Source organism: Zea mays, chromosome 1 (genome assembly GCF_902167145.1).
Source record: "Zea mays cultivar B73 chromosome 1, Zm-B73-REFERENCE-NAM-5.0, whole genome shotgun sequence".
Taxonomy (NCBI): domain Eukaryota; kingdom Viridiplantae; phylum Streptophyta; class Magnoliopsida; order Poales; family Poaceae; genus Zea; species Zea mays.
Genome location: NC_050096.1, coordinates 178,749,669 through 178,772,629, shown reverse-complemented (window position 1 = coordinate 178,772,629; position 22,961 = coordinate 178,749,669). Strand labels below are relative to the sequence as shown.

Sequence of the window (22,961 nt, the reverse complement as noted above, 5' to 3'; positions counted from 1 at the left end):
AAATTTAGCGGAGCGGCTGCCACGCGAACCCGAGGCTGGCGAGTTCCGGAGACCGCGCTTCCTTGGAGCACCGGACATGTCCGGTGCACACCGGACAGTCCGGTGAATTATAGCGCGCCGGCTTCCGAGAAATCCCGATGGTGAAGAGTTTGAGTCTGAGTCCCCTGGTGCACCGGACAGGAACTGTTCACTGTCCGGTGGCACACCGGACAGTCCGGTGCGCCAGACCAGGGGTGCCTTCGGTTGCCCCTTTGCTCCTTTATTGAATTCAAACTTGGTCTTTTTATTGGCTGAGTGTGAACCTTTTACACCTGTATAATCTATACACTTGGGCAAACTAGTTAGTCCAAGGATTTGTGTTGGGCAATTCAATCACCAAAATTATTTAGGACTTAGGTGTAAGCCTAATTCCCTTTCAATGTCCTAATAACCCAGGGGCCTTCCATCTGGTAGAAGAAAAGAAGGGTCTGTTAATATCGGGGAAAGGGGGAAGAGTGTTTCTTGGGGGTAAGAGGTGTTTTCTTGTTAAGGCAACTTTTAAGGTCAGGGCTGCGGTCTACGGCTAGTCCTATAGGCTCTGATACCACCTGAAGCGTCCCGATCCTTTGGGACTCAAATGTGATACAATTACTAGTCCCAGGAGGCTAGTAACCACATTCATTACTTCAAATAGTTACAGAGTCTGAATAATGTTATTACAATACCGGGGGATACAAGCTCGAGAGTGAGCCAAAAATCATAAAGCGCAGTGGAAGATAAAATAGCCCAGGCCACAGGCAGAACTGGGTGAAGACACAGCCCCATCAATCAAGCATAGCAGAAAAGAAGTCTTCAGCTGCTGAAAAACATAAATAAATCTGGGTGAATACACTAGGTATTCCGCAAGCCCACCCGACTCCCGTAAAGAGAAAGTGACCTATATTGTACATGCTTTATATGGTGGAGTTGAAGTCACTCATACTTTTTCAGAGAAAGGCAGTACTCATTGTTGAAGGTTTTCCCAAGACATTAGAAATAACACTTGCTTGACCACCACTGAGCTTCCCGCTCCCGTGGCACCACTTTCTTTCTAGAACATACACACACATTTCCCTGTTCCCGGTTGTAGTAGAAACACTAATTGTCATACCATACCAGACTCGTCCATACCAGTGGACACGGACTATTCGAATAGGTTTAGACTCTGCGCAGAGGGGTACACTTTACCCACTAGTCCGGCTCTGCGATCTCATGGCCAATGAGATCCGATTCCGAAACTCTTTCCTTCCTTGCACGTCCTAACCTTAACGGTTATACCGGAAGGAGTCAGGCCACCTCCATGTCCAAACCGGACAAAACTTTCCCACTCCTTATCCTCCCGGTGCTCCCCAGCCTTCATAACCCTGGGGTTGGATCGTACGAGTTCAGATCGAGTGGCTGCCCACACAGCCTCGAGTGGTTGTACTTTTTATGAGTACAGGTAATGAAAGATGACAAACCGGTCCTTATACGAGAGGACAATCCTTCTGCTCACGCCTAAACCAGCTGAGCCAACACCTTAGGCCCTCCCCTAAACCAGGGAGTCCCTGATCATCCTACTCACCAGGTGATGAGGGTGAATACCCTTCATCGCACACTTTTGGAAAACATGTCACTTGTACCCTTTTTACTTTCCCCATATCTTTTAATCAAGGTAATAGTTAATGCGGGCTCTCTCATGCTCACCATGCAATTCGATTCCCATCCCATAATCCAGGCTTAGGCAGTGGTAGAGAGAAATAGGTAAATAATGCATCAAGGGAAGGATGGACTTGCCTTCGTCGAAGCTTTCCTGGCACAAGAGGTTTATCTCGGAGGGGTCGAGTTCTTGCCCTTCTTCCGGAGCTATAAGTTCCGGAGGATCGAATCTCGCTTCCGCTAATCAAACACAGATAATAACAATACATCAAACATAGTGACTTTAGTGGGGTGTGCAAATTCTTATACCTTATTATTTTTGTGCCCTATAATTTATTTAGACTATTTTTGGTGCATAAAATATCAGCATATAAATATATATATGAAAATGGGGAAAAGAAATGGGAAAAGAAAAAGAGAAAGGAAATTCCAGCTAGCTGGGCCGGGGGGGGGGGGGATTTCGGCCCACCAGACGCGAGCGCGCGCGGGCGTGCTTGCGGCCCAGTTGGCCCAGCCGCGAGGGAGTGACGGCGGGGGACGGCGCCGTGGCGCGGGCCCGCACGCCAGAGAGAGGGAGGGGCTGACAGCGTTAACGACACGGAGGAAGGGGGGGCTCGACCGGGGTCCGACCGGCGGCGAGTCCCGCGGCGGTTCTCCGCCGTGGGTCCGGTTCTTCGGCGGGTAAACGGTGGCGAAGCACGGGCAGGTGAAGGGGGTCACGGGGGTGGGGTGAATTTGACCGGCGGTGGCCTATGGCGGCCGGTCCGCGGCACGGTGGCGGGTGCCCGCGACGGTGATGCCGCCGGTGCGGTTGCCGGCCACAATTGAGGGGAAAAGTGGCGCCCTGTGACCGTGAGAGTGTGACGGAGCTTCGAGCATAGTTTAATTGGACAGAGTATCGCTAGAGAGGGGGAAGGGAGCTCACCGGAGCGATGAAGGGAGCACGGCTACGCTAGCTCGATAGGCTCGGGGAAGAAGGTAGTGGAGATGGCCGGAGCTGTGTGGTGAAGACGGGGCTCGGGTGGGTCCTTTTATAGGCGCTCGGGGGAGGGAGGGGGACGGAGGAGACGGCGAGCACCGGCGTGCTCGCCATGATGGCGGGAATGGCGCTAACGCCGATTGAGATGGCTCGGGCAGGCGGGGGGAGGGGGTGAGGGGACGGCTCGAGTACAGTGGCGGGGTTGTCGCGGAGGTTGGGCGAGCATTAATGGCGAGGCGACGAGGCGAGGGGGGGCTCGGCGGCGGATGCGCCGGTGAGGGATGGGCGAGAAAGACGAAGCTGACAGGTGGGCCCTGGCTGCCAGCGAGAGGAAGCGGCGCGAGAGGGAGGGGGATGAGACGCTGACGGGCGGGGCCCGGATGTCAGCGAGAGGGAGCGGCGCGCGGAGCTGGGCCGCCTGGGCCGGGGAGAGAGGAGGGGAGCGCGGGCGCGCGGGCGCGCGGGGCTGGTTGGGCCGGATTCGGCCCAGTCGAGGGAGGGGAGAGAGTTTCTCTTTTTCTTTTTCTTTTTCTAATTCTAATTCCTTTCTTTTCCTTTTTCTATTTTTGTTTCTTTTTTCCTTTGGAACCAAAAATATTCTCTAGATGATCTTGAGTGGTAAATATAGTCTATGTGAGGTGCTCCAATTATTTCAAGTGTATGCACATGAGAAGGGGGTTCTAAGGGTAGAGTTTAAGGAAGAAAAGTAAAATAAGGGGAGGGGATTAGGAGGTTAGGGTTTCAAACCTTAGATGGGATGTTGGGATGTTACACAGCGCCACTGTGCCGGCTCAGTCCGCCGCTAGAAGCGGAGGTAGCGTCATCCCCTCCCCAATAGCCATCGTGGCGCCGTCTCGGGCTGCCGCCGATAAGTCAATTCCCTCTCCCTTCCTCCCCTCGAACGCCACCGCCATGGAGAACAAGGAAAGAAAATTGTTTTTCTTCAGTCTTGACTTGCTTCGAGAGAGTCTGGGAGGAGGATAGGAAAAGGGAATTTGTACGCGACCAGTCTTGACTTGCTTCGAGAGAGTCTGGGAGGAGGATAGGAAAAGGAAATTTGTACGCGACCAAAGCTCACGACCCGAGGCTGGTGCCAACCCTCCACAGCGAGGTGTCGCCCGCTGCTGGTTCGCGCCCCCGTGCCACGCGTTGCCGACGGGATGAAACTTCTGTTGTTGCTATGGAAGAGGGAGGCACTGTTGGTGGCGATGACACGGTCGCACGTGGTGTAGAACGCGGAGAACCTGTGGGCGTCGACGCATGCCTGGACAGGCCCTCGAAGGGGCAGCGGGTGAGCAGCGAGGTGCGAGGCGTGGAGCAGATCGAAGGGAGCTGCAGCGCAGGTGTCAGGAGGAGCACCGAGATGGAGGTGCCCATCGTCGCCGCCACGGTCATCGCCATGGCCACGGGCGTCGTGTCGTCCACAAGCTGGCGCTTGTGCCGTTCTGGAAGTACCCCTTCATCCACTGTTAAGGGAATTACCTGATGTGTTGTGGCTCTCCAACCTCCTCGCCCTCGCGTCCATCCCTTCGTCGTCACGCTCGCGGACACTGCCTTCGTGTGCCTCTCGAATGGCGCCTCCTGTCACCAATTCCTATGGAATACGTCCGTTCGCGTGGAGGTCGCCCGCGTAGCACTGCTCAGCTTCGCGCGAATGTGCTAGGTCGAACACCTGCATCCTACAAGTAGATACATTCCCATTAGGGACTTGGATCGACGGGAATGGGAAGCAAGATGGAGCTGTTGTGCACCGTGTGCTCAAACTATTTGATCAAATGCCTATCGAGATATTTCAATCTCTTATTGGATAGAGCACAGATGATGCTTCTAGAGTAACTATAAATCCCACTTATTTTTCATAAAAAAAGGTTAGCGGGCGTGGCAAATGATTAGATGATACCTAGCTCTTCCAATTTTAGTTATATGTTCCTGTTAAGAAATAGAAGCAAAAGATAGTACCGATACACCTTTGAAAGTAAGAAACAAAAATCTGAACTTCAAATTGTTATTTCTCACGTAGACAGAAGACTTCTTTATGAATTGCTTGTGGAGTACACACTATCACAACAGTGCCAATTGGTAATCCATCAATGGTTCAACGCTGATCTGTGAAAGCTTACTTGCTGCATTGAATATTGCACAGATAAACGGCAACGCGACAAGCATGTTGGAGTATCTCTTGGGGGAAAAACTTTGGCTATTCTTGGATTTCGAAAGGTTGGATCTCAAGTTACTCGCCGTGCTAAAGGCTTGGGAATATCTTCGCATGAGGTATGTTCTATGAACTTAATAGAATAAGTTTTATATTCTATCATACTTAATTGTTGAATCAAACCTCATCATAGGGCACAAGTATTTATTTACCAGCTTTTACTTTTGAAAGTTCCTCAAACACATTAGAATCATCAGCAAAAAGTTCTTACAACTCTTTTTTTCTTTTTAACTTTGAACGTCTTCTTTGCCATGACAAATATTTGTCACTTAATACATTCATCATCAAAGAAATTCAACAGCATAGGCTCAAGAAAATCACTGGAACAATATACAAACTCGGTTAGGCAAATTCACCTTCAAGACATGAATGGGGTATTCCTTTTACACTCTCTACCGTTCGTAAGGTTCAAACAAACATGGAAAAAAACACAATTTCCTTGATCCTATTTGTTGTTCTGGACTCTACTATACACATCAATAATTTCAAACTGTCATAGTTTAAATTTAGTTACATCCCTTCTTCATAAGAAGGTACCCTTAAATCAAAATTTAGATCGCGCGCAAGGCGCGCACCATCCACTAGTGTCTAATACATATGCATTGTTATCATGGGCATCGTTAATATTATACTTCCAGTTTTGAAAACTTATATGCAAAAAACTAGTGGATCCATATACAGCTAATAGTACTCTCAGACTGTTCTGCAACAAAAAAAAAGTGACACCTCTTCAGAAAATGCGACAAAAGCCAAGGTTGAAAACGATAATACCAGAAGACAAACCCAACCTTTTGTTTGTACAAAAAAAATATTGGGAAAATTCTTTTACACTATAGACACCACTACACGGCGCCCTCTCACTGTCCGTCCTTCGTCGTCTCCGCCGCATCTTCTCCACTTCTCTTTTCCACTCGAGTCCCCCACCTCCCCCGCATTTCACACTCCCACTTCCAGCCTCCCCCACAACCCCCATCCTCACCACCACCACTCGCCCGCGCAATTCCCAAATCTCCCAGGGGCCTCTTCGCTTACCTCCCGCCCGACTCCTCGCGACCCCATCGCCTCGCCTCGACCCGTCCCGAGCCTTGCTCGTCGCGGAGCGCCACAACCACGCCTCGCCGCCGCCGGCGAGCGGTCAAGCCTAGGGGCTATCTCCGTGTGATGGCTACCGCGCCGGCCTCCGAAAGCTCGACCGCCTCCTAGGGCGGCAGTTACCCGAGGCTGAGCTCGTGCGCGCGCGTGGGGACCCCCGTGCTCAGCTCGCGAAACCCTAGGAGCAGCAGGAGGCGAGGCTTGGCTGGCGGCGATGGACGTGGACTCACGCATGGCGACGGAGTCCGACTCCGACTCCGACGCGCGCGGCGGCAGCGGGTCCGGGAGCGAGACCCCCACGGCGTCCCCGTCCCCGTCTGCATCCCCGTCCCCATCCGCGCCCGGGACGCCCACGGCCGCGGTCGCGTCTCCGGCGCCGGTTGCGGGGCCCAGGCCGGCGCCGGGGTATACGGTGGTGGACGCCGCGATGGACAAGAAGGAGGACGGACCGGGGTCCCGGTGCGGCCACACGCTCACGGCAGTGCCGGCAGCCGGGGAGGAGGGCTCGCCCGGGTACGTGGGCCCGCGGCTGATACTCTTTGGTGGTGCCACCGCGCTCGAGGGCAACTCCGCCACACCGCCCTCGTCGGCTGGGAGCGCTGGGATCCGTACGCCCCCTTCAACCTTAGCTTACTCGATGATATTATAGTTTTTTTGAGAGCTAGACTGTTAGAGTTCAAAGCAAATTGAGAGGGAACAGTAAGTTATCGAATACTGCCCCTTTCTTAAAAGCAGAGGTTCTTCCTCTTGTCAAAAAAACAGGGGATATTAGGCAACTGGCTTGCTTGTTAATCTCGCTTTGGAGTAGGAGATGGGGAAAAAACTTTGTGGTTTATTACTGCTTTTGGGGTATGCCAGAGCAGATTGTGGCTTTAGCGTTGCAGTCATTCCAAGTTACAATTCAGTGTATTGGCTGTTGGACGTGTTTGCACTTGTAGGTTGGATTAGGATAAAAACAATAACTGGCTGGGAATTTGAACCACTGTCTGATTTGGACAGTAATTATTAGTGAGATGCCAAGGCACACTGTGGTTTTGTAACTGCATGCTATTAGGGGCCAAGTATAGTGCTTTTATATGGTTTTGAGTTGCCAAGCTTAGTTAATGAACCATGAACAATAATATTCTATTACTTTTTAATTGCAGTTAGCCAGTTACTTATCAAAGTGGGATTTACAGCTGTGGGACATTCTTGTAGAGAACAATTAGGACATTATGGTTCTGTTTTATGCCTATTTTTTCTGCCATCCTTTTGCTTTTGCATTATGATTGTGTGGTAAAAGAAATATTCAACGGCTCCAATGCTCCATATTGGAATGTTTCTATGGAATTTCACTGTAGGCAGACATTATGGAGGTCCATTCTCCATTGAACACTCTAGGGTGTCTTGAGGCAGTTACAAACTAGATTGAACTGTACTGCTTCAAAAGCTAAACCTGAACTGAAGTCAGATGTCTTCCAAGTTCTCGGAGGCTTAAGCGCTTAACATTAGAGTGTTACACTTTTTATTGTACCGACTACCCTATAAATCAGTCAAATCAATACTGGAAATGGTTCAAGGCCTTAGAGTTGAAATGGAATTTTATCTCTTTTAGATGCAAAAATTGGAAAAATCTTACCATAGCCTTGTTTTTGTATGGATCTATCACAGGTCTTGCTGGTGCCACTGCAGATGTCCACTGTTATGACGTGTTATCAAATAAGTGGACCAGGTACAATGTTTCAGAAATTGCCTGACTTCTATGAATGTGTTGCTTAGACACTATGTTTTTCTGTTTTCTTTTCCTAAATTTGTTGGATCCTATGCTCATCTCTGGATATCATTTACCACTTATTGACCAACATTAATGTTGCCAGGCTTACTCCTCTTGGCGAACCTCCTTCACCAAGAGCTGCACATGTAGCAACTGCTGTTGGAACCATGGTGGTCATTCAGGTACCTAGCTTAGCTGTGTCAATTTTGTTGTCAGGTCAGTGCTGATGCAATAGCGAATATCACCTATCCCTTCGCATGTTGTTTCTTTTAGGGTGGAATTGGTCCTACTGGCTTATCCGCTGAGGACCTTCATGTTCTTGATCTTACACAACAACGACCGCGGTGGCATAGGTGGATTCTCTTGCTACTCTACTGTGGTTTAAATTGGACTTTTAGTTTGACTGTTTGCTGAGGATTCGATTTCTTTTGCACAGAGTGGTGGTTCAAGGTCCTGGTCCTGGTCCACGGTATGGACATGTGATGGCCTTGGTTGGTCAACGATTCTTATTGACAATTGGTGGCAATGATGGTAGGAAATTGCTCGTGTCTGTTATGTCTAGATTATTGCTACATACAGATCATTCCAGCTGATCGATGTTGATAGTAAGACTGCATCAATGTTTCAGGAAAACGACCCCTGGCAGATGTATGGGCCCTTGATACTGCGGCCAAGCCATATGAATGGAGAAAACTTGAACCGGAAGGTGAAGGGCCACCACCATGCATGTAAGTGCCCCAATAATACTGAGGAAACTTTACCCCTTTTAGATTCTACTTAAATCATTGAGCTTAAGAGTAACTCCAAGAGTTTCTATATCCTTCCTTATTGATAGAAATAGAGATTTTGGTCCTCCAATAGCTTCTTTAACTAGATGTCCAAATATTGCTATCCTCTATTCCAGATTTCTGGCTAGGCAAAGATGCAGAGCTATATTGACTCTAGAGTGTGCACAAGATATAGAAAAACTGTTGGAAGATGAAAAGATATAGAGAGGGATTTTTCTCTCTCCAAATGATGATTTAGAGAGTGAGTTTAAAGAAGACTCTTGGAGATGCCTTCAATTTCGTGGCTTGATGACGCTGCATACATTAATGAGCTGCTTTTGATTCACGTTAAATTGCTTCATAATTTGTAATAAAGCTCCCAGTGCTTTACTTCCCTTTTCATTCTACCATTCTGTGCTCTATGTGGCAGCCTGTTCTGGCACCCTCGTCTTTTATGTCTGGCTTATAGGAATTATGGATTTGTTTGGACCAAAGACACTTGGCCCAGCCCAGCTTTATTGAAAGCTTAGGAGGAGTTACTGGAGCAAGCCAGTTTACAAGCAAAAGTACTGAACCTCCCTACCATAGTATGAGGCCTCAACAACCAATTTTCTAACTACTGTAACCAACCAGACACCTCTCCAACCAGTTCCTCCCACATCACAGAAACCAATAGGTCCAGCATTACTAACACTCTTGACTGAAAGGAAATAGAAAGCAGCACTCAGCCTCAACAGAACAAGGCTACACATTTGCCACCAGCTACAGCCGACTCTGCATATTATGCGGGTAAGGCTTGGCGCTTAAAGATACCCTTCCTTAGACCCCGCACAGTGCGGGAAGCCTACGGCACTGGGTACGCCCTTTACAGCCGACTCTGCCTTGTCTGGAACCAGCACCTTCATCTTGGATTTCAACTTGTCCTGAACCAGCACCTCCCAGCATTTCAGCAATGCCATCAGCTTGTGCACCATTTTCTTTGGACCTATCAGCACCTTGATGAAAACCAGGTCATCCCTTGCCTTACATAGCACCCAGCATCGCCCATGAACAGAAGAAAAAACATCAGTCTTTTTCTTACCTTTCCCTGTACAGCTGATTTTACTGTTGTTTTACAAAGCTATGCTAAAAGTACAAAGAAAGTTTGTTCAGTCTATTTGTATTGTGAGTATATACATCTGATTAGATGGGTCCTTTCACTACTGGCTATACTCCACATATAGTTATTTGTTACAATGAAATAATCTGCTTGAAATATGTTTCTTTCTGTGTATATTCTCTGTTAACTGTATTACATGGTGATATTCAGGTATGCAACTGCTAGTGCCCGTTCTGATGGCCTCCTTTTGCTTTGTGGTGGAAGGGATGCCAATAGTGTGGTAAGTGCCATGCTATCTGTTGCAGTAGCATCTCCTATCTGTAGCAAAATTTATGAGTTACTGGATATTTGGTTGCTTGCCCATTTATAATATATTCTAATAGAGTTAGGGTATTGAATTTACCTGTCTTTGTTTTTTGGAGGTACAGGCACTTTAGGTTGCACAACGGTTCATGTGGCATTTCTGGCAATTAGATGGATGATAGTTAGAAGCACTCTGTTATGTGATACATATTTTCCTTTTTGGTCATGTTATCATGTTCTTTTCTTTGTGACATTGGATGAGTGTTGCGAAAGGGCCTCTAGCCTAGTGGTTAAGGCTTCCAAGTAGCACCTCCAAGTCTTGGGTTCGATTCCCCATGGGGTGAATTCTTAGGCTTGGTTAAAAAAATCCCCTCGCCGTGCCTCATCCGCTCTCGGGTTACAATGTCCTGTGCGCCACCCTCTGGTTGGGCTGTTGCAGAGTGGACGATTGACATCGGCCCGTTAGTGATAGAGGGCTAGGGTTCGGGGGTTTTCTCTGCTGGGACCAATGTTTCGGTCTCTTCTTAAAATTATACTGGGAGGGCAGTCATTCCCTCCCCGGTCGAGGTTTTTTTTTGACACTGGATCAATGTTTTTAAGTGATTTTCAAGTGTACAGAATCCACAATGGCATGTTTAAATTTAAAACAGTTATCTACAAAATAGTGTCCTATAACGAACTTTGGATCAATCCAAAAAAATTCTGCTCACCTGGCTAAAAAACTAAATCTGTATCCACTTGAGCAGTATGCTACTGGTGAATCAAAATAAAGACCTCTATGTTGGGCCTTTCTGTAATTGCACTGGATTTTCGATCCACAGTGGCCTCTATGTCTAATTTCATTTGCAACTCCAAGCATACTTAGTCACAAATAATGACATTCTTTTGTATTTTCCCCTTGACTCTGATCATCAGCCACTATCAAGTGCATATGGGCTTGCTAAGCATAGAGATGGACGCTGGGAGTGGGCAATTGCCCCTGGTGTGTCTCCATCACCCAGATATCAACATGCAGCTGTAAGTTATCTACTTATTTGTTCCCTATTTTCACTTATTTATTTAAAGTTGAGATTTATCCAAAGTATTGTTAGTGTAATGTTTTTCTTCTGCCACATTAGGTTTTTGTCAATGCACGGCTTCATGTCTCAGGAGGGGCTCTTGGGGGTGGTCGCATGGTAGAAGACTCCTCAAGCGTTGCAGGTTCCATATTTTAAACTTTCTTTGATGATCACATTTTTGTAGTATTCTTTTTTTACGTAAAACAATTCTGTGGTATTCAATAGCAAATTATACACTTCTTACAAGTCAACATATAGATTTCACTATCTCAGTTTCTTTGGAGGTTACTAGCAGAAAAGTAATTTAGAAATGATTAATATATTTTACTGAGGTTCTCAACGTTGTGTTTTTGGGTTGCTGGTAAATTGCTCATTTGCTGCTATAGTTGATTAGTAAATATAGCAGTATTTATGTCATTACTGGTTACTTGTAATGCAAACCTTTTTCATTGAAGTACATGTTCTGTAAAATACTAGAACATGGTCAGTACTTTCAGCATTGGTCACTAACTTTTATGTTTTATGCGAGTAATAATATTTCTATTTCCATGTTTATCTACTTAGTTTCCATGCCATGCCGCCTTTTCAGTATTGGACACTGCTGCTGGAGTTTGGTGTGATACCAAATCAGTAGTTACAACTCCAAGGACAGGAAGGTATAGTGCAGATGCAGCAGGTGGTGATGCTTCTGTAGAGCTTACACGGCGGTGCAGGCACGCAGCTGCCGCGGTTGGTGATTTGATATTTGTGTATGGAGGTTTACGTGGAGGTAAGATACTTCACTCTCTTAGCTATTCTAATTTCTGATATCAAGTATCATACATGGCTGCTTCCCTATTGCCACTTGTGTCCTGTTCTCTTGCTGAACCTGTTCTTTTTTTTGTTCTTGGAAAAATATGGATTTCTCTTGTTTGCATGAAATTGATTACTGAATTGGATTGCTTCAAATTTTCTGGAGCATATATATTGAAGGAACAATTCTTAATATAGATTCCTGCAGATAAATAAATCAAGGGTAATAAACTGAAGCTGCCCTTGCATTACATTTTTCTACATCAGTGTAGTGGCCATTGACCCATTGTTGTGCAAGCTGCACATACAAAGTCTTTCCGAATGCTACTTGCTTTTTGTTCGATGCACATACCTTCATTCATCATTTTTTGGTCAGCTGAAGCTATTGATTACTGTTACAACAACAAAGCCTTTTAGTCCCAAGCAAGTTGGGACAGTGCCAGACATTTACTTACTGTTTTTTTTGGTTATTTATGGATTTCGATACTAAGATTCAAGAGAACAGAATGTTAACTTTGAACTTAATTGTATGCAATACATTTTTGGATTGAGTGACGATGTCTCAAATTACATTGATTGTTCTGCTGAGATGGATCCTTGACAGTAATAGTAATTGTTCAAATCAGCACATATATTTGTATAGTTTGTTTTTCTCTGTGACTTGATTTTTTTAATCATGAAGTGATGTTCTTGTGCATGAAGCTTAAGAAATTGCCATGTTCGGTTTCTGTGAGTTATCGAACACATGTGCTTCCTTTTAATGTTACTTATTGAGACATCTTTACTGGACATGATTGTACGTGTTCTTTATAATCCTTGTCGTCTTGGAGAAGAGATTAGGAATTTAAGGTACCTAGTGATTAGCACAAACATAATCAGAAATCTGGCTATGCTCATCAATCATCACTGTGCAACTCCTAAGAGTTCTCTAGATGTGGTTTTGCGGGACTGCATTTCTGACTTCTCTTTTTGTCTCAGATCCATATGTTGATTATCTTTGTCTATAGTGATGCCAAAGTTAATGCAATTGCTCCACAGGTGTGCTGTTAGATGACCTCCTAGTTGCTGAAGATCTTGCTGCTGCTGAAACAACCAGTGCAGCTAATCATGCAGCAGCAGCAGCTGCTGCATCCTCAAATGTACAAAGAGAACCGGGTAGATATGCCTACAACGATGAACAATCAGGACAAACAGTTACAGTTTCAAGTCCTGATGGAGCTGTTGTTCTTGGGACTCCAGTTGCTCCTCCAGTCAATGGGGACATGTATACTGATATTAGTCCTGAGAATGCCATTATCCAGGGACAGAGGTTCGGATCATTTATCTCCTAGACCAGAACTGAGTTTTATTTTAATTTGTATGCATTGAGTTGTGTGTTCCAAACTTATTTTTTGTGCAGAAGATTGAGCAAAGGTGTTGATTACTTGGTTGAAGCATCAGCTGCAGAGGCTGAGGCAATCAGTGCTACTTTAGCTGCTGTAAAGGCTAGGCAAGTTAACGGTGAGATGGAGCATTCACCTGACAGGGAACAATCTCCAGATGCTGCACCAAGTGCCAAGCAAAATTCAAGCCTTATAAAACCAGATCCTGCTCTTATGAACAATTCAACACCACCACCTGGGGTTCGGTTGCACCATAGAGCAGTGAGTTGAAAAAATAGTTCATTTTGCTGCTTGTTGTTTAAATTTAGTTATTCTATTCTTATTTAGACATTCAGTCTGTTTAACTTAGAAGTCATCACATTTACATGAAAAATGCTCTTATTTGTTTTGATGCCAGTTACATATTTTGGCCTTGTAGGTTGTGGTAGCAGCAGAAACTGGAGGTGCCTTAGGTGGCATGGTTAGACAGCTCTCGATTGACCAGTTTGAGAATGAAGGTAGAAGGGTCATTTATGGCACCCCTGAGAATGCAACTGCGGCAAGGAAATTGCTGGATCGACAAATGTCTATTAATAGCGTGCCCAAAAAGGTAATCTACATTTTTCTACTATTGTAAGATTACTGACAAAAGCAACACATGCTAGAAAACTGAAAGAGTTATTATCATAATGGCTTCTGCTAAAAAAACAAGCACTTCATATGATGACATTTTCTCTAAGATGTAGATTTCTATATTGATTTGTTATAATTATAATCTGTGGCCCAATAATTCAGGTAATTGCTTCTCTGCTGAAACCTCGTGGTTGGAAGCCCCCTGTGCGAAGGCAGTTCTTTCTTGACTGCAATGAGATTGCAGATCTATGTGATAATGCTGAAAGAATATTTTCAAGTGAACCTAGTGTCTTACAGCTTAAGGCTCCCATTAAGATATTTGGTGATCTGCACGGTCAATTTGGTGACCTCATGCGCTTGTTTGATGAATACGGTGCTCCTTCAACTGCTGGAGACATTGCGTAAGTATCTTGTGTTTTGTTTATTTTTTTGCTCGTTCCTGTTTCCTGGATTTGACTAATATTGTTTTGGATTCTGGAACTCAAATTATTTTGGATTCCAAGAGTCCCTAAATGCCTATTCTCTAAAAGAAACAATAGAAAGATGTTAAGTTGTAAGTTCTTCATTTATTTGTGATAAACACTGCTGACATTTATGTAGCAGGCACTCCTGACTTTGTATGTACTTTTTTTGAATTGAAAATGCAGTTACATCGATTATCTTTTCTTGGGAGATTATGTCGATCGTGGTCAGCATAGTCTGGAGACAATCAGTCTTCTCCTTGCACTGAAGGTAGTCTAGTCTTACTAGGCTGCAAGTATGCATTGCAGCAGCACTTATTTATCAGACGTCATTTATTTCTAAAAAAACCATGTTCACTGTATAATTCAGGTTGAATATCCTCACAATGTACACTTAATCCGAGGGAATCATGAAGCAGCGGATATCAATGCTCTATTTGGGTTCCGAATCGAGTGCATAGAAAGAATGGTAGAGTCTGGTTGAATCTTTGCTTTCCTCTATGTCTGTCCTATATTCTGCTGACATGTGTTATTTTATTTGCCACTAAAAGGGTGAGCGGGATGGAATCTGGACCTGGCACCGTGTGAACAGGTTATTTAATTGGCTTCCTTTGGCTGCACTAATAGAAAAGAAGATAATCTGTATGCACGGTGGTATTGGTCGGTCCATCAACCATATAGAGCAAATAGAAAATCTTCATAGACCAATTACCATGGAAGCAGGCTCAGTTGTTCTGATGGATCTTCTATGGTCAGTATTTGAACTGCTACTGTCAGATTATTATTGTAAGATTCTTGTTTTTTTATTTGTTGATGTCATGATTTATTTGTTTGATGCTTAAAGGTCTGATCCGACTGAGAACGATAGTGTAGAGGGTCTCAGGCCAAATGCACGGGGCCCTGGTCTTGTTACCTTCGGGGTCAGTATCATCTGTTATTCAGCTGCTTTTTAGCTGGTTCCCATGGTTTATGATCTTGACGTGCATTGTCACCACAGCCCGACAGAGTTATGGAGTTCTGCAACAACAATGACCTGCAGTTGATTGTGCGAGCACACGAGTGCGTGATGGATGGCTTCGAGCGTTTCGCTCAAGGTCACCTGATCACTCTTTTCTCAGCGACAAATTACTGCGGTAAGGATAGGCTTTCCAGATGCGACTCATTCCCAGTCTTCTCATGCACACCTGGATTGTTCAGTTATTTAACACGGTACATGCACAGGAACGGCAAACAACGCAGGAGCGATCTTAGTTCTCGGAAGGGATCTGGTCGTTGTTCCAAAGCTCATCCATCCTTTGCCGCCTGCCATTACGTCACCTGAGACCTCACCAGAGCACCACATTGAGGACACATGGATGCAGGTAATGCTGGTTTACAGGAATGTTAGATACCGTTGTATTCTTTGCTAACTGCTACTGCTTTATGTCCATTTCTAACACCATACTTTATTAAAATAAAAAAATTCAGGAGTTGAATGCCAATAGACCGCCAACACCAACCAGGGGCCGCCCTCAAGCGCCCAATAACGACCGAGGCTCTGTTGCTTGGATATAGCGGCCTGGCCATATTATGAAACAGTCAGATTTCTCGCCTCCCACCAGTGGCTTGAGGCTTATATTATCCATCCATCTTGGGCACATGCAGGCGGTCTGTGCTGAAAGCACATGCTTAGCCCAAAACAACATCGAAAGGGAACTGTTCAGGGAGCGAGACTAAGCGGTGCTCTGAAGACAGAAGGCCAGAGAAGACTCACCAGTCACCGTCGACAGTGCTCTCCAAATCCTTCCCCTCCAAATGACATGAGAAGTAGAAGAACAGAACCAAGTGTTGGCAAACCACAGGGTCTTGCCTGAGGTCACGCCTGTACATACTCAGATGCCAGCAGATAGGCGGGGTTGTGTACTGTGTTCTTTTTGTCGAGCGTCCAAAGTGGTAGCAGCAGTCCATTGTGCTAGGTATTCATTTGCTGTAGGGTTTTTGTTTCTTGTCCCTCATGTTGCAGAGTATGGAAGTGATAAAAATGGGTCGTTCTGTCAGGTCGTGTATAATAGCGTTGTCGCTTGTTTATGGGTAGTAGCAGCGAGTCAGCTGTCAGCACGCCTTACACCTCCCTCGTGTTGTAATTCCCGTCACCTGTGCTGAGAGTGTGCACAATATATCGTCGTCTGTTGTCCAAAGTTTTGGGTCATGGACGGGTTTGGTGATTTGAGTTGATTTATTAGAGAAGCAATGTGTTGTTCGATTTTGAGCTTTATGGCTGTGCACCTCTGGGCTTTTGGGACGCGACACTGACAGCGTGAGCAAGGCGACTAACCGAATTGGATGCTATCCTGCATATTTGCGCCTGAATTAAGGATCTATTTGGGTTTAATAAGCTAAGAGCTAAAATTAACTAAGGAGGTGTTTGATTTTCTTTAGTCATCCTCCTAAACTTCAGCATTTAGAAATCTTATCTAGAAGACATTTTGGTCATTTCGTTTGGTATTTTAGTTACTAAAAGTGACAAATTTTAGTAACTAAGGTTCAGGAGTTGAGAAACACCCTCTAAATTGATATTTTTTTTTTACCATTTGTCAGTTTTAGTTTTTTTTAATCTTTAGCTCTAAGTGACTAAACTTTTAGCTACTTTTACTTTAGCTTTTAAGGATCAAATTATCCGCTATGTAGGACCTTATTTTCAAAATATCTAAAACGAATCAATAGTTTTTTCTGGATGTATAGAGGTCATTAGAAGTTGCAATCAAAAGATATTTTTTGTCTGGAAACACCAGAGGACCTGACTTAAGGTTGCAAACTCAGGTGTGAAAACAACTGCCCCAGATAAAGGAACAATTCACTAGCGCAATATGTAGTATTGTTAGCACAATGCGATGATGGCATCATGTGAAGGATTACTATATTAGTATCTCTTGATTCCAGTTAGATTTGTGCTTGAATAGTACTTGAGAAATAATCACATTCAGCGGCAGTGTGTTGTAGCTGCACCATCACCACTAGCAGCAGCAGCAGTAGCATGACCTGTTTTTCAATTGTTTCTTTGTAAGATGCTGTAGAATCAGTGAAGTCAATAAGGTTTATGCCATTCCCTGCAAAATCATAATTCTTATGTCATCAGCAAGACAATAGAAGGGTGTTTGAATGCACTAAAGCTAATAGTTAGTGGCTAAAATTAGTTGATACATCCAAACACCCTATCTAATAGTTCAGCTATTAGCTATTTTTGGTAAATTAGTTAATAGTTAGATAGTTATTTGTTAGCTAGCTAATTTCACTAATAATTTTTAGCCAACTAACTATTAGTGTATTCAAACATCACATAAGTCACATATGTGTTTGACCACTCATTTGCAAATAAAGCTTCTCTTCCAAACTGGCTCTCACCATGTAGAGCTTAGGACCTATACGTCAATCATCCATGATTATGTGTATAAGATAATTAAAGTATGCTATATTAGACAAGGTGTGCCTTTTTTTCTCTTATAGTTTAGAGATGATTATGTAGGAAGTTTTGATTATGGAGTTGTTAGCTGCTCCAATGAAGGTGTATTTGCAAATGTTTTGACTTAGTAATGAGTTAAACACGCACAAACATTTCTTTTCTATATATTAAAGCAGGAAGGAAATATGCCCTCAGGTTCAGCCACGTCAGCAGTTGGCATTATAGCCGTCCGATCACCAATCAAAGGTTGATGTCTCCTCTCGCTCGCTCCGCCTCTCCACGCTCCCTTCTGATTGTTCGATGCCTGTCCTCGCTCTGCGGCTTGATTTCACTTGGTCCTGTAGCGTTGTTTGGTCAAGCCTCTCTCTCCCTTCCCCATCTCGCCGTACCCCAAACCCTAGGACGCAGCGCCGCCGCCGTAGCACCCCCACACGCAGCAAGATGAGGCCGCGCGGCAGGGGCGACAACATCAAAGACGACGAGGATGAGTACGAGGACATCACGCCCCCTCGAAGAACGCCAGAGCCTGAGACCGACCCCGTCCGCTCGCCCTCGCCCGCTCCTGCCCCCGCCCCACCACATCCCGCGCGTGCCCCTCTCAGCAGTCTCGTTGTCAGGCCGCCACCGCAGCAGCAGGAGAACGACGGCGGATCCTCCCCGCCCTCATCCTCCGCCCGCTCGCCTTCTCCCAGCACCGGCGGACACCGAGGCCGCGGGGCCTCGCCCCCGCGGCGACGACGGGACTTCTCACCGCCGCCTCCCCGTGGTTGGGTGAGGCACTGGTCGCCGCTGCCGCCACCGCCGGAGAGGCGGCATCCTGGGAGCCCGCAGCCCCAGCGCCGACGCTTCAGCCCACCGCCCCGGTCCCACCTACCACGGCATCCGCGCTTCCACGATGAGCAGCAAGGTTTGTTGCAAACTCTCCAATCTTTCTCTTTTTCTTGCAAAATGTTTATTATAAGTTATTGGAAGCTCGATCCAGTTTAAGTCGATTTGTACCTCTCCTTTATATTGCTGTTTTCGCACACAAGTATTTTCTATACTTTATTTTATTTGATTCTGATTAATGCGCGTTCTGTGCATATGAGGGGGCTAAAGAGTTAGCCTAAGTCGATCCAGCTTCCTCAAAATATGTTTTATCCCCATATAATCATGTTTGTATAGTTATTCCTCTGAAATTAAAGTTCAGTCTCACCAAACTTGGTCATTTTGCAATGTAATTGTCTTGGTGTGGTCCTGACATGATTGCTATGGTTGAATATGCCTCAAGTCATGCTAACCCTAAAATGCTTTATTATGCTTTGCTTGATTACCTGCTGACAAAATAATATATGTTGTAGTTTGAATTCAACTAAATGGCATAGAGAAATAAATAACCAACTAATTCATTGTTCTTCATGCATTTGTCCTCAAATTTTATAGAAATTAATTTATGTCTTTTGGTATCTAGGAACCTTGCCATTGTATTTTTTTGCTTCAGACAAGGCAACTATAGATTTGCTCAAATATTTGTTGTCTCAAGTGTTTCCATTTCCTCTGTTTGAAGCTATGAGGTTAAATAGTTAACAAATGTCACCTTGGTACGCGTTGCAATCCATTTATTAGCTCTTAAAAGCTTCTCATTAAGAAGTTGCATGCACTTGACTACATTGATCTTGCTGATTGTAAGCTTTGCTGTTATAGATCTTTGATGAAGGCAAAGAGCTAGACAAAGAGTTGTGGCAGATAACCAAGCACAAGCAGAAAAAATCAGGTTGTATGCATCCAACATTTTAATTTCACATTCGCTGAAGATGTCAATAAATAAAATAGACAAGTAGTAAGTGTGGCACTGCTTTCCACGTGGTAATAAGATGGTGAAAGGGAAATGGACTTAAACATTTCCTATAATTGATTTTGGTGTTTGACGTCCATCACAAACCACGTGGACTAACTAGTTTGCCTAGTTGTCATTTATCTCAAGTACATAAAGTTCAACATAAACCAACAAAGAAAATGAGTTGTGGAACTCTACAAAGTTTGGAGCAAAAAAGAGTAAAGGTGCAACCAATGGCGCACCAGACACTGTCCGGTGCCCAGGCCAAGGCACCTCGCGAACTGGCCGCTCTCGGGGTTTCTCAAAGTCACTTCGCTATAATCACTGGACTGTCGGGTGTGCACCGAACTATCTAGTGAGCCAACGAAGCAACGGTCAACTGCGCCCAACGGTCGACTGCACTGACGATGGTACAGTGAACAGAGCATAAGTTAGAAGTCAAACACTACAACAAAATCATACACTTCCTACGGGTTTTTAACTTCCTACAGCTTTTATATCAAACCGTAGGAAATAAATAACTTCCGAGAGGCAACTGGTAGCTCTAGTAAATAAACATAACTTCCTACGGTATTCTATAAAAGCTGTAGGAAGTTAGCTTTCACAGGCTGACCCGCGCGTTCGACCAAACGAGCCGCTAACTTCCTAGAGGCAGCCATAGGAAGTTAGCATGGACAGCTAACTTCCTACAGCCTCCTCTAAGAAGTTAGATTTCAGCTTTTGACCAGTCAAACGAAAAGATAACTTCCTACGGCCGGCTCTAGGAAGTTAGCTGTCCAGCTAACTTCCTACAGCCTCCTCTAGGAAGTTAGATTTCAGCTTTTGACCAGTCAAACGAAAAGCTAACTTCCTACGGCCTCCTCTAGGAAGTTAGATTTCAGCTTTTGACCAGTCAAACGAAAAGCTAACTTCCTACGACCGGCTCTAGGAAGTTAGATTTCAGCTTTTGACCAGTCAAACGAAAAGCTAACTTCCTACGGCCGGCTCTAGGAAGTTAGCTGCCCAGCTAACTTCCTACGGCCTCCTTTAGGAAGTTAGATTTCAGCTTTTGACCAGTCAAACGAAAAGCTAACTTCCTACGACCGGCTCTAGGAAGTTACTTAACTTCCTAGAGTAAATGTACAAACTCTAGGAAGTTATGTAACTTCCTACGGCTGTACTCTAGGAAGTTATATTTTTTAATTTAAACCTCTCCTCAACCTTATCTCTTCTCTCACCTTTCTCACTCACGTCTCTCTCGCGTTTCTCTCTCCCTCGGTCCCGCCCCCGGCCGCCGCTCCCGCCGGCACGGCTTCCTCCGGCCCCGCTCGCCGCCCCCGGCTCCGCCTTGGCCTCGCCCGCCGCCCCTGCCCTCGCCCCTGTCCGCCGCGGCAGCCCACCGGCTGCCCAAGCCTGCACCCGACGCGCCCGATGCTGATCTTACCGGTGGCTCAAAGCAGGCGGCCACCACGACGCCCTTCTACCTCGCCTTAGATCACACAGCTTCTACCACGTCGTCTCCACCGCCGGCGGAGGCGCCGCTGCTGCCGTGTGCTACCAACAGCGAGAGGGGATCCGAAATAATCAAGGCGAAGATCATGTCCCACCCACTCTATCCGGCTGTCTTGAGAGCCTTCATAGACTGCCAGAAGGTATGCGTGCAGCAGATTTCCGAGAGACATACAATTCTGCAGCTAATTTTGCCAGAGAGCGAAAGCATGGCTTCTTGATTTTTTTAATGTGCTAGCTCCGTCCTTATATATTATTCTCCAATTTTTCATGAGGAATTTCTCTTTTGTGTGTTTTTTGTTACTTGAGGTCAGAGCGCCGCCAGAGATTGTCGGTCGGCTTTCTGCCCTCGCTGATGACGTCGAAATGAATTCAGATGACAGACAAGAACAACGACGAGCAGCAGACCTAGAGCTCGACCAGTTCATGGTATAACAACATATATATCTATATATATCAGTACGTGATGAGTAACTGATTCATTTCTGGGTTTTCTGATCGTGCATATATCTGGCCGAGACAATGGATCTACATGTCGTGTGTTTCTGTGGGTGCGCGCAGGAGATCTACTGTCACATGTTGGTGAGGTACAGACAGGAGCTCACAAGGCCAATCGAGGAAGCCTACGAATTCTTCGGGAGCATGGAGGCCCAGATCGATGCATTCTCGTTATTAGGTGATTATGTTTAACTAAACTGAGTTAAAAATCGTCTTGAATTGTTTTTTTGTCTCTGTTGGGAGTAGCCTTAGCTCGTAGTACTATACCGACTGTTGCAGTACATGCAGGTATCCTAGTACACATGATTATTTTCCAATCACAGAAAACATTTATTTGGCGTTGTGTAGTATTAAGTCCTTGCATGCATTATATTGGGGTGTGTTATCTAGCTAGCTAGGCTATGCACACTCATTATAACTTAGCTCTTAGCAGTAACAACATGAACATTTATTGCAGCTACGCATGCGACGAAGATAAAGATTAGTATATATTGGGTTTTTTTAGAAGCCAAGTGTGTGCATGCAAGAAAAAAGAGTGCCTAGCTATAATTTTCCCACAAAAAAGCGGGGACTAACTGAAAGTTCTTATGTGAACGAACTATGTTCTCAATAAGGCTTAAGAACATTTCTTGCAGCTATGCATGCGCTCCTGCGGCAGCTCTAGATCCACGTATGTCGTCTGCACGACATAGTTTACATACTTTCATTTTCTTGATCTATAACCACACACCTGCTTAAATTCTTGCTGAATTTGTTGTTAGGCAGAACTAGCTTAATAGTAATCAGAGGAGCACGACCATGTGTAGCTTCTAATGATGTAACTCAGCAAATTCATCAGGTATGCAAATTCATCATCATTTACTTGTTGTTAACTATATTATGATGTAACTCAGTAAATGTCATTTGTACATGTATATTAGACCCCTCCAGCTACCTTGCCGACGCATGAATGAGAAGACGAGTTAAACTTTGTCGAAACCCTCTTCGCTAGTGGAGGTATCAACCATCACTCGTCACTGTAACCCGATGGTGATCGGCGACCGTGAGCTTCCATGTTATTGTGTTATGATACTTGAGACTTTTATTATGACTGTATGAGATATTGTCTCTTATTAGTACTGGACAATGCGATGTGTATTGTTATGACTATGGATGAGATTTTCGTGATGTAATTGACGAGAGTATGGATTTAAATATTGTTATGTGATTGTGTGTGAGATGTTTTATGTGAAAATATGTTGTGCTATATAGCTATTGATATATTTGTTATGTTGTGTAATGTGGTGTAAAATAAAAATAAACAACATTTGTAATGCTGGTCAAATTAACTTCCTAGAGGCTACATTAAGTCATAGGAAGTTAGCTGGCTAACTTCCTAGGGGCTACAGTCAGCCGTAGGAAGTTAGCCAGCTAACTTCCTAGGGGCTACAGTCAGTCGTAGGAAGTTAGTCATAGGAAGTTAGTCAGCTGACGGCGCTGACGGCGTGAAGCTACTAACTTCCGAGAATCTACTAACTTCCGAGAGGCTTCTTTGGCTGTAGGAAGTTAGCTAAC

The 22,961-nt window shown here is 45.1% G+C and overlaps 2 protein-coding genes across 3 annotated transcripts; both read left to right on the top strand.

Annotated features, from left to right (window-relative positions):
* Positions 1-5,812: 5,812 nt before the first annotated feature.
* On the top strand, positions 5,813-16,411 carry LOC100192777 (putative kelch repeat-containing protein containing ser/thr protein kinase family protein). 2 transcript variants are annotated; one of them, XM_008683281.3, is made up of 21 exons: positions 5,813-6,547; positions 7,590-7,650; positions 7,796-7,874; positions 7,966-8,045; positions 8,129-8,223; positions 8,321-8,420; positions 9,769-9,838; positions 10,777-10,878; positions 10,980-11,061; positions 11,509-11,688; positions 12,750-13,020; positions 13,114-13,354; positions 13,512-13,682; positions 13,868-14,106; positions 14,353-14,437; positions 14,537-14,635; positions 14,718-14,917; positions 15,011-15,086; positions 15,164-15,299; positions 15,388-15,527; positions 15,634-16,411. In XM_008683281.3, the coding sequence occupies exons 1-21, from the start codon at positions 6,154-6,156 to the stop codon at positions 15,718-15,720; spliced, it is 2,988 nt and encodes a 995-aa protein (XP_008681503.1). In that variant the 5' UTR covers positions 5,813-6,153; the 3' UTR covers positions 15,721-16,411. The 2 variants fall into 2 exon arrangements, with proteins under 2 accessions (XP_008681503.1, NP_001345476.1); NM_001358547.1 differs by having other exon boundaries at positions 5,936-6,547; positions 13,111-13,354; positions 15,634-16,394.
* A 2,877-nt stretch (positions 16,412-19,288) lies between these two features.
* Positions 19,289-22,630, top strand: LOC109943467 (homeobox protein knotted-1-like 4). The gene is made up of 4 exons (XM_020546537.3): positions 19,289-21,338; positions 21,471-21,585; positions 22,169-22,245; positions 22,328-22,630. The coding sequence occupies exons 1-4, from the start codon at positions 21,180-21,182 to the stop codon at positions 22,358-22,360; spliced, it is 384 nt and encodes a 127-aa protein (XP_020402126.1). The 5' UTR covers positions 19,289-21,179; the 3' UTR covers positions 22,361-22,630.
* Positions 22,631-22,961: the final 331 nt, after the last annotated feature.